Source organism: the organism of the source record quoted next, unplaced genomic scaffold, assembly GCF_019419815.1.
Source record: "Pyrus x bretschneideri cultivar Hongxiangsu unplaced genomic scaffold, Pyrus_bretschneideri_v1 Contig6, whole genome shotgun sequence".
NCBI classification, from domain to species: Eukaryota; Viridiplantae; Streptophyta; class Magnoliopsida; order Rosales; family Rosaceae; genus Pyrus; species Pyrus x bretschneideri.
In genome coordinates, this window is record NW_025999798.1 from 11,463,498 (window position 1) to 11,474,602 (window position 11,105).

General features: G+C 37.2%; 2 protein-coding genes across 2 annotated transcripts; one reads left to right on the forward strand and one right to left on the reverse strand.

The window, feature by feature from the left end:
• Positions 1-1,595: 1,595 nt before the first annotated feature.
• LOC103929762 (guanine nucleotide-binding protein subunit gamma 2-like) lies at positions 1,596-5,229 on the forward strand. Its single transcript, XM_009338995.3, has 4 exons — positions 1,596-2,181; positions 4,615-4,667; positions 4,754-4,798; positions 4,877-5,229. The coding sequence occupies exons 1-4, from the start codon at positions 2,047-2,049 to the stop codon at positions 4,959-4,961; spliced, it is 318 nt and encodes a 105-aa protein (XP_009337270.1). The 5' UTR covers positions 1,596-2,046; the 3' UTR covers positions 4,962-5,229.
• On the reverse strand, positions 5,137-8,813 carry LOC103929761 (ADP-ribosylation factor-like protein 5). The gene is made up of 3 exons (XM_009338994.3): positions 8,621-8,813; positions 8,124-8,348; positions 5,137-5,790 (listed from the first exon to the last, which is right to left on the reverse strand). Exons 2-3 carry the CDS (start codon positions 8,313-8,315, stop codon positions 5,431-5,433), a joined length of 552 nt encoding a protein of 183 aa, XP_009337269.2. The 5' UTR covers positions 8,316-8,348; positions 8,621-8,813; the 3' UTR covers positions 5,137-5,430.
• Positions 8,814-11,105: the final 2,292 nt, after the last annotated feature.

Genomic DNA, 11,105 nt, shown 5'->3' on the forward strand with positions numbered 1-11,105 from the left:
TTCCCTTCGACGAGTCGTCTACGAATCACTAAAGATAAAAATTGTAGATGATTATGGGCTCAAATAGGTTACTGAAGGCCTAATATATGCAAAGCTTTTGGATTTTGAAGCTGGATTTACGCCCTTTAATTAATCTTCAATTCACCCAGCCATCTAAATTACATCGAGTACTCATTTTAAGCAAGTACATGCACCAAAATGAAGGATAAAAGTGAGAAGAGTGGTATGAGGCAGTAAGGGTTCCTCGGAAAGTGCTTTTAAAATGGTTAAAAATACTTTTAATGAAAATACTTTTGAAATCAATCCCTAATAAAACGGCAAGTGAATAGTGAAAAAACACTTTAAGTACTTTTGGAATCCAAAAATGTTTTCTCTAAAATAACTTTCAGCCATTTTGAAATTAGTTTCAATCAAGCCCCAATGCTTTTGAACAATAAGAAGAGCAGATGAACCTATATATGAAAAAGAAAACGTTAATTTTAATGTGGCAGAATAGTTCGTATCATGTGATTTGTTGATGTAGCATTAAAGTGTGTAATACTTTTTAAGGATTTTAGAGTTGAACAAATTTTTTAACGTTCATCCACTCTATCTCGTCTTCTGTAACTCCAAATTGAGTATATCTGATTTCATAATCTCGCAGATAATGTGGAACAATTGATGTATATAAGTATAAACATTACATTCTATTTTTTTAACCCACTACACCAAACCTAATCATCTGGTACAATAAATTTACAAAAATTATTCACTATTTATGATTTAGTATTAAATTTTTAATATTTGCACCACGTACTAGGTGAATTTGTTTTTTTCTTCTATAAAAGTAATATTGGAATAGTCCAACCTCAAATGCAAAAGTAAATACTCTTAATCATCTGGCTTGTAATCTCTTTTTGTAATATGTGAATTCATAACACAACTCCAATATACCACACCGTCACACAAAAGAAATTGTACTAACAGCAATAGGTGATAAACCTAAACCACCACTAGATGGTAAGGATATGGATTGCGGCTCCCCAATAAAAAAAAATGTGGGAGATCCCGAGTTCAATGCACCGAGCTGGTGAGTCTACTTGACTGTGATCACGGACAAGGTGAAATTTCTCATAGCCTCTTTGGGCCCGAAAGAGGTGGATAATCATAACTTATCATCACTTATCTCTTTTTTCTATAAAAAAAAACAAATATATATATATGTATATATAAACCATATTCATATATCACAAATGTCCCTTTTAAGATTCAATTCATGCCTCTCTATCTCTCCTGTCTCGGAACACAGTATAATATGAATACTATTTTCATCGAACAAAAGTATTGCCACATATTCTAAATAAAAAATAAAAAATAAAAAAATGAAAGAAGTATTGCCACATAAATATTTTGGTCATCAGAACGCCACAATAGTGACATACAAGCGCATAAGTGATATCCTACAAGGCAACAAGGGGCCACAACACCAACCCAACAAGTAGCGTGATTCTACGGACATTTTCTTCCCCTTTCTACTTTGTACTACTTAAAACCTGAGATAAATATTGTCCTTTCCAAGCCCACAGTATCATGCGCGCACCCATCCACAATTACCGGCGCAAAGGTTGGGGGAAAAACGCCGCGTGGGGGCGGCTCAACAAAGTAGAGAATCTGTATGGCTGCTTGGACCCCAAAAGTAGAGAGAGAGTAAAAAGCAGAGAGAGAGAGAGAGAGAGACAAAAAAGACAGAAAATTATAAAAACAGAAAAAAGAAAACAAGCTTTCATCCTACACTCCCTCCACTACCAAACAACGAAACATACAAAGAAGAAAGAAACTTTCTTCCTTTCCCCTTTCATTCCCTTTCTCCTTCACTGCTAGATCCGCTCCTTTGCGTGTTTCTGGTGAGAAATTGGTTGTGGGGTCCATGAAGATTTCTGGGTCGTTGTTGGTTTCCTCTCCAATGGCGTTTCTGCGATGATCAGATTGTTTCTTTGTGATATATGTTGGTTTTTGTAACTGGGCATGTGCTATAAAGTTTGAAGCTTTAGTGGGTTCTGTGATACGATGCAATCGGATGGGTCGGAAACATTGAGCCCGACAACCCAACGGCTGCAGTCTTTGTCAGCCGCCGATACGAGAGGGAAGCACAGGATACATGCCGAGTTGAAGCGGCTCGAGCAAGAAACTAGATTCTTAGAGGTCAGTGTGATTCTTTTACTTTGTCTATGATATTGGGAATTTGAGTTCGTCTGATGTTGTTGGGTTTTGATTGTCTTATGCTTCGTTTCTGATTGTGATTGGATGCATGTGGCAACATATGGTGAAAATTTCCAATTTTCAAGGTTGAATTCAGTTAGCTGCTGGATTTGTACGGTCACTGAATTTTCTGTTTGTTTGGAGTTTGAAGGTTTAGGGAGTCAATGATGGAATCTAGGATTCGAAGTATATTAAAAATGCATTTATTGGAATTGTTAGATGTATGATGAATGTGATTAAATGGTTGTAGAGTTTGAAATGGTTTGGTTTGATTGTTTTGGCTAGATTGCGGTCCTGTTTCATCGATCCGTAGGTTCGGTTTCCTAGTGTAACGTAAGAGTTTGGGAGGCTTATGCATCACCCTTTTGTGTGTATTCTCAGCTTTGCCTATTGCAGCCATGTGACGCTCTTATTCGTTGTTACTCATAATTTATGAGGGTTGTTCTATTAAATGTGACCCTCTTAATCAGGTTTTCCGTTTGCGGCCATGTGACCCCCTCTCTAACCATATGTTTGCAAAATGTAGAAATTGTTGGAGTTATTAGTCGTTTAGTTTAGTCAGGTCGAGTTAATATGTATGTTTGCGCTTAGGCGTAGTTTGATTGATGTCTCGGTTGTTATAGTTCATGATCCGATGTGCAGAAGGGTAATTTGATTCGCAACAGATAGATAATAAATAATAATGGGGTAACACACGTGATTGGTCAGGGGCTCTTTAGTGTCGATTTCTCATGCCTTGGGTGAGTACATGTTTCGTGTGAACAATTGATTGGTTTTGTTGGTGATGAAAGCATGATAACTTTTACAGCTAAGAGGTGTAGCTGTGTATTTTAGTTTTATTTGTTCACCTTTGACTCTTGAGAAGTAAATCGTCGAGCTCTACACATTATACAGTGGCGTACTTTCCTCATTCGTTTGGCTGGTGTGTGTGTATACATATTTAAGCCCTCTGCAACAAACTCTGAAGTTATGTTTTTGATGATTCTCTTGTTGCCAAATGTGGTGCAAGACACTTGCAAGATTCTTGTCTTTAAGTTGTGAAGACAAAAGTCCATTAGGGTGACAAGATGACCAGGTAACCAGGGTTGTTGTGGATAAATAAGTGAAAGAATAAGGTTTCAAATGTATGCTGCGTTGTGAAAATGAACAACGTATGGAATTGTTGATAACTGAAAATTAGAATAAAATTGAAAATTTGATGACATTGGAAGGACCTACACAGCACAAGAAAAGAACTGCAGTCAAAATGTCAAATAGCTTAAACGGCAGAACATTCAGTTGAAAATAACAATCTCCAAAACTATTTTAAAGTTACCTGAGGCTTTATTGATAATATGAATTTGTAATGGTTAAATTGGCCACAGCTACTAACATTAAGAGTACCTTGAGCCCTGAGTTTTGACTTTTCAGCTGTAAAGTTCACCATAAATGACAGGCTATTTAAATGGTTTCGGAGTGTTTTGAAAGAAGGCTTCTCGTGTGCTGAGTAGAAAACTAGGAATTTGTTACATTTGTGTTTGGATATTTTAACCTCTTTTGAGTGTTGACTTTAATTGTTACTGCATCCACCAACCTAGGAGCAACCACATATATCGGTGGGACGTGTCATTATCTGGGGCTAAAAGCTGTTAAACTTGCTGCTAATGTTGTGCTGCATATAAGATTGTGAAACCAAATATCTTGGTGGGACAGTCATGTCTGGAGTTATTTTCAAGTTTTGGTTTGAGGTGTGGTCTAATTATACTTTCATATCTCAATTGATGCCGCGTGCTCTTGAAACTTACAAAGCATACCTTCTTTAAAGAAACACAACTCCATATCCTCTGTCTTGGGAAACAACTAAGGTTAAAGATTTCTGAGTTTCGTGACTCACTCTTCCACCAAGTTGGTAGGGTACCTTGAGGAAAGAGTGAGGCATACAAAATGTTCTGGGCAAAAAGTTGGATGTCAATGAACTGTAGGGTGTTAAAACTTTTCTTGTTAAGATAAGTTTGAAATGTGTCCTTTTGCATCATTGTGTTAACATTTTTGCTTAGCTACCACCCACCATTGTCAAGCATTTAGTGACATGTTTCAGCCTTGCACAACCCTGAATTTTTATGGCCAGCGTCTAGTGACACTTTTCACATGAGGTTTAATGTGGAATTGGAGATTTATCATGGTTATTGCTTTATCTGTTTTCATCTTTTTGGTGGGCAGGAGTTTCCATTTTCTGCCATTTTCTGGTCCTGTGATTTGGTAATCCAAAAGGCACCCTGAAAAGGGACTCAACAGCTTGTTGCGTGCTTTGGCGCGTGTGCTTTGTTATGATTTATCAGCATGACTTCATTATTAAGACTGATGAATGGATTTCATTCTCCTCATTTTTTTCCGCAGGAAGAACTGGAGCAACTTGAAAAGATGGAAAACGCATCATCTGCGTGCAAGGAGTAAGCACAGCAGATACTTAGAATATTGTAGAATCCAAGTTTCGACTCTGACCATTTTGCTAACCAACTTTTGTTTTGTACTACAGAATACTCAAGGGTGCAGAGACAAAGCCGGATCCATTACTCCCAATGTGACATCTCTATTCTGCTTGTTTGCTTTGTTTCGAAAACTACCCATTTTCCTGATTGTCATTTCCCTTGATTGACAGAACACACGGCCCTCTTAATCCATTCTGGGATCGATGGTTCGAAGGCCCCCAAGACTCGAAAGGTTGCAGGTGCTGGATATTGTGACGGTCTTTACCGAGTTCCAGGCTTCCATCGTCTTTTGTTCACACAGGCTTCAATCAGGACGTTTCAAAGATTTCATTGTTACTGTTGTTCGCACGCAGGCTTCAATTAGGACAGTTCAAAGATTTTGTTACTCCTGTTATTCGCAAATGTTTTACAAAACGTTACATCGTGCAGATGACAATTTATGGCAGTACTTTCATTTCGAGAGCCTTTGATTTGAGGCAGATTGTGCAGAGTAACAATTTTTCAATCAAAATGTTTCACTGTATCGGCAGAGCGTTACAAATCTCCACGCATATTGTATTGTTTAATGAACTGCTTAATGATTCGGAAGGTAAAATATTTTTCCAGCATTTGAAATTGGAAATGATCTACACGTTTGTTCAGAGCAAATAGCTTTGATGACACAACTGACACTGTATCATGAACTGGCCTCGAAACCCCGCTTACATGAAAAATCTGTCTTTCTTCAAGTGGGCGCTTTCCCTGTAACGTGCTGGGCAATCCAACCTAGACCATCGTACAGCCCGTCTCCTGTGAGGGCACAACAGGCTTGGATGTGCCAGTCATGATTCTTGATGCTGTGAAGAGAAAGCATGTCAGTGATCTCTGCTGGGGTCATTGCATCCTTGAGGTCTTGCTTATTTGCAAAAACCAGCACAACAGAATGTTGAAGATCCTCATGTGCCAGCAACCTGAATAGTTCATCTTTCATTATTGAAATTCTGGCTCTATCTGTACTGTCTATAACCGCAATGATAGCGTGAGTTCCACGGTAATATGTTGCCCATGAAGTCCTCAGTCTTTCTTGTCCCCCAAGATCCCATACCTGTCATTGACATGATTTGCAGGTATCATCTTTAGCTCTTTGCATCTAACAATATATAAACCTAAACTGATGCAGTGCCTTGAAGGAGAAAATGAAATGAAAATGACAACGGAACAGAAAACTGAGAGCACGACTGACATTTGATCGAGCTTAGGGTTGAGATATAGAGCCATCATTTAAATGCCGTAGCTCAAAATATTCAATGAGCTCAAATTTTAAAAAGACTCATACACAGACCAAGGATACGACTATACATGAAGCACTATCTTGTAGGTTTTTTCGTTGATCACCATACATAGTTATCATGCTCGGTAAGTAATGTTGAAGTTTCATGCTTCCTGAATGGTTGGAAGTATCCTGACATGTTTAAGCACATACTTCAAAAACACATGGACCGTTAAATTTTCCCTGTTCAGAACCAGTACATCCTCCAGATATCACAAAATGAAGTCTATGCCATTTTAGATGTCCAAATGATGATATATATATATATACACACACACACACAATTATGTTAGTGTGCTGATGTGGCACACAAGTCCAATAATATGGTGCCATGTGGATTATACCAAATTAATTGATTTTTTTTTAAATTATAAAAATCCATAAAACAAAACAAAAAACAAAAAAGTATCAAAAGAATGTAAAATAAGATAAAATAAATCCAAATGAATTTTGGTCATCTTTCTCCACCAAACTCCTCCATCACAGCCAACAACACGCCTCGCCACAAATTACAGCTGGTTCTCCTTTATTGCAGCCCCAAATTTTAAAGTTAAACCAATAAATTCTCATTATAAATTACAAATTATTATTCAAATTTGAACCCATTAACTCGTAGGGGAAAAAATGTGTATTCTAAATTTCTAATCTAATTTAACCCCACCCTGATCCCCTGCACTCGCTGCCGGAGCCTACTATTACAAGTCGGCAAGAGGTTGCAACCTCCAATCTGAAGGAAGACAAGGTCGCTAGTAGTCCTAGGGGCGATGCTAGGGAAGCAATAGAGTCGGGGAAAGGTTTCTTCAGTTTTCTGCAGCTCCTCCATTGCTAGCCAAAACCCCAATCCCCAGTTCCGATTCCGGATAAACCAATACCCTCCATACACAATTCTACAGCAGAATCCTTCTCCGCAGAAAATCTTGTTCCCAACTAGGGTCAACAACTTCCCCACAGCAAACCAAGATTGAAAGTTCCTTCAAAGAAGAATCTTGAGGAGCGATGTGAGGAACTTAGACCTGGAGAGGTTGGTGGACATTGAGGTGAGCTGGGTACGAATAGAGAGAAGTGAGGGAGGAGAGAGACATATTTTTATTTTGCTTTCTCTTTTCTTTTACAGATTTTATAAGTTGAAAAAAAAATTACTTTGGTGTAGTCCACATGGCACCATATTATTGGACTAATAGCCCCTATATGTGTGCCACATCAGCATACTAGGAATCCTAACGGAATGAATGATTCTCTTATATAAAGACCAGGAATATCTTAAACTAAAACTTAAACCAACTCTTATCATCTTCCCACAAAAGAATGTTCAAGCACTTATTAAAGTCAAGAACTCTCATGGGAAACACATCCAAACTGTGAGAGGATTTTAGAGAATATGAAAAAATAGTGTGTTTCCGATTAACTCTTAACCTTTTGTCTAATCGCATCAAGCACGGTATACTTCCTAATAAAGTACTTGATGCGAAATGCTTCAACATATTGTGTGCCTATGGTTACAAAAATTCCGTCAACCTAAACAAAAAATTACTCTTGATTATTAGAACAGATAATCAACTTTGAAAGTTACCGGGAAAAGCCTACAAGACAACAACAGCCAACAAGACCATTTGGATGCCAACAAAATAGAAGCGAGGTTGACAGAACCTCAACAGCCAACAGATAATCAACCTCAAGCTTGCTATTAGCGAGGTTGACAGAACCTCAACAGCCAACAAGACAATTTGGATGCCAACAAAATAGAAGCGAGGGAAAACCTACGTGCACTATTAAGAAACAAAACAATTGGGAAAGATGATTTCTTTAAACACCCCAATCAACTGCATAGCTATCTTGAAATATCTACCAGAAGAACAAAAAAGGAAACTGAGAAATTCAAATCAATTTCCAAACATCTAGTATTAGAAAGCCTAACAAAAAAGGTTGTTAGAAAACAAGAAGAACTCAATAAACACAAATAAAAAGGACCCCTCGACAGCTCGATCACACACAAGAATGCCCTAACTTGGTCAAGAAACTCATCCATCCTAAAATGGATAACCATCCGTTAACGAAATAAACAAAAGCATAACATAGAAGAGCGATAGAGATGGGAATGGTTAAGGTACCTCGAACCGAATGTTCTTGTAGACAAGCTCTTCAACGTTGCTGCCTACAGTAGCGTTTGTAGTGACAACCTCTCCCAAGTGTAATTTGTAAAGGGTAGTGGTCTTCCCAGCATTATCCAACCCAACCACCACTATCTTATACTCTTTTGCAGGAAACAACATGAACCAAAACCTGGAAATGAATGCCCCCATCTTCTATCCCCAACCCAAAAATCCAAACTTCACCTACAACACCGAATATTTATCAGAAAAAAAAGAAAAGAAAAAAAAGTTACCCAGAAAAATTAAAATCGAAAAACAACTATAAACAAAAATAAAAAAATTATATGAATATTTGATTTATGTGTTAATTCTGGATGGTTTAGTCAAATCAAGATCGAAAAAAAACAGTAATCGAGAAGTAATGATGAAAAATTAATGTGGGTTCGCTCCGAAATTAGCAGATCGATGAACACAAAGATTTCCAGAATAAAAAAGCAAAAAGGGAAAGTAATAACCTGGAATTGGATTTTGCCGGAAGGGAGAGATGGAAGAGGTGGCGGTTGATCGGCGGGCAAAAGCGTTTTGCGATGGTTCGGGATGCGAAGGACTGGAACCAAGAGAAACCCCAAGATTAAATTTGGTTTAGGAATAAGAATCCACCAAAGATTTGGGTTTCAGAAAGTTTTCTGAGGGTGCGATGTGTATGGGGAAAGAAAGCTTGGTGGTGGTGTGTGTTAAATATTCAGCGTTGAATGAGAAAGTAGCCACCGAAAATACTTATTCGTTGGAGTCGTTTCTGTGGGAGGCGCACTGCTATTTGGGACATCATCATGGATCGACGTGTACATGTTGATTGATATTATCCTTTTTTATTTTCAATTTGTGGATAAAATGATTATTTCCGGATCTTTTCTACCAAGATCATCGAATTAAGTGTTTCAGGTCCTTGAAAGTTAATCTAACAGCTAAAATTATTATTACTTTTAAAAAAGTCTCTGTTTTTAGATGTTGGATCAAGTTTCAAGGACCCAGATCACTTGATCCGGTGGCCTTGATGAAAGAGATTTGGAGTTGAACAATTTTTTTTAAGCGTGTTGGTGATGTTGTGGCTCATTATACTGAAGGGGTGCGGCAATGGGAGTTTGTGTTTTATGTCTCGTGTCTTTATTTATTATAAATTAAGGAGAATCTTTTTTTGTAAGACCATTTTTAAATGAGATGTCAAAAGTGTCACGTAGATAGATAATAATAAAAAATGGCAGCACACTCTCTCCAACCAAGCTTTCAACTCATGTGGAGCAAGTCAATTGAAGGCAAAATCTCTTGCTGTCAAATTTGACAACAAATGTCAATTTATTAAAAAAAAATTTAATATATAGTAAATGTCGTGTTTTTCAAGTATTTGATTATTTGCTTCAATCATTAAACCCCACAAAAAGATGACAAAAAGCTTGTTAAATAATATTATTATTTAATATATCGGATGAAGCAAAATATGGTACAAATTTCAAATTGCCACATAAGCCATCAAATATTATGTTGATTTTTAAAATTTGACATATCTTTTAAAGATGCTTTAATTCAATCATAAAGGGATAAGATTTTCTATTATCTTACATACAATTTACTAGTGATATATACAGTCACACATGTACTAGAATTTTACGTCACAATCTCCTCATTGAGTGTGTAAATACTCAAGTAGATAGCACATTAGATTTTCAAGCAAATGTAGAAGCAGTTGACGAAGTTGTCTCATCTATTCAGCATAATATGTGAATTCGAGTCTCAAAACACATAGATTATAAATCTCACAAAACCTCATTATGTTAAAATACAAGGTGGGATAAAAACCCTAGTCTAAAGAAAAATGTGAGAAGTTTCTTTGACTCAAAGCTAAACACCTTCAGGACCAAGTAGAACGTACAAAAGGGGATGACCAGCCCAGGATCGGTGCCTTGTTAAAACCTAGTCAGGTGGCAAAAACTCAATGGAAAAAATGCTCCTAATCGTAGGAAAAAGAATATATTAAGGTCATGTGAGTATATTTCTAGATACTCATTATGTGTTTGGCTAAACTTTCAAATGAAAATTACAAGCATTGTATTACGCATACAAATTCCTCGGACAAGTCTGTTAGGTTAACTTCGACAGTGACTTTGTAAAGAGGTTGGCAAGGTTGTCTTGGGGTCGGATTTATTCGACTTCAATTTTCTAATGCTCTATTGATGTAAGAAAAACACAATATGCTTGGTGTTGATTTTGTTGATGCATCATGTCTTGTTCCAATCAATACATTGCGACATTGTCATCATAGATCGTCGTTGGGACTCAATGATGGATGAAAAATGCAGGTACTTCGAATATGTTGAACAATAGCTCTCAACCATGTCTCCCACGTGCGGCATAGTGAGGTGTGGTGAATTTTGGAATGATTCAAAGATTTTTTAACTAAGTTACTGAAGGAAAAATTTTGTCCTAGCTAAGAACATGTAAGAACATTTGAATACATATGCAAACTAATAACTCTTTAAAGTAGGCATGCATTCAAAAACAATTTATAAAACCCATGACTTTCAAAGCCTAGTATATGGTGAACCATAAGACTCTTTAACAAAATTAAAGAGAATAAGAATTTAGAGATTCTTTACCCTTGAAGCTCATCCTTGATTACACAAGGGATTCACCCAAGTGGAGGGCCTTCAAGTCACCTCCTTGCTCCTTGAATCTTCCTTGTGATTTCCTCCCTTTTAGTGCTCCTTTTCTTCTTTGAGGATTTGAGGATTTGTTCTCCAAAACACCAAAAGTTTGGTGTCTCTAAGTCTCCACACCAAAGATCTTGTGTGAAGATGAAATGGATGACTTAGGTAAGAAAGATTGCTAGATGTTCCTCACCTAAGGTAATGAGAGAATAGGTTTCACCCAAATTCAATTAGAAACCCCTTAGGGTGAAATGGCTATAAAGATGTATTTATACCACCTCACAATGGAGTGGCAAAC

Bases quoted from the DNA above. Each gene is read 5' to 3' on its own strand.
- LOC103929762 (XM_009338995.3), top strand. From the start codon at position 2,047: ATGCAATCGGATGGGTCGGAAACATTGAGCCCGACAACCCAACGGCTG. The intron at 2,182-4,614 runs GTCAGTGTGATT...TTTTTTCCGCAG, and splicing joins AAGAAACTAGATTCTTAGAG to GAAGAACTGGAGCAACTTGA. The intron at 4,799-4,876 runs GTGACATCTCTA...CTTGATTGACAG, and splicing joins CCGGATCCATTACTCCCAAT to AACACACGGCCCTCTTAATC.
- LOC103929761 (XM_009338994.3), bottom strand. From the start codon at position 8,315: ATGGGGGCATTCATTTCCAGGTTTTGGTTCATGTTGTTTCCTGCAAAA. The intron at 5,791-8,123 runs GTACCTTAACCA...TGTCAATGACAG, and splicing joins ACAAGAACATTCGGTTCGAG to GTATGGGATCTTGGGGGACA.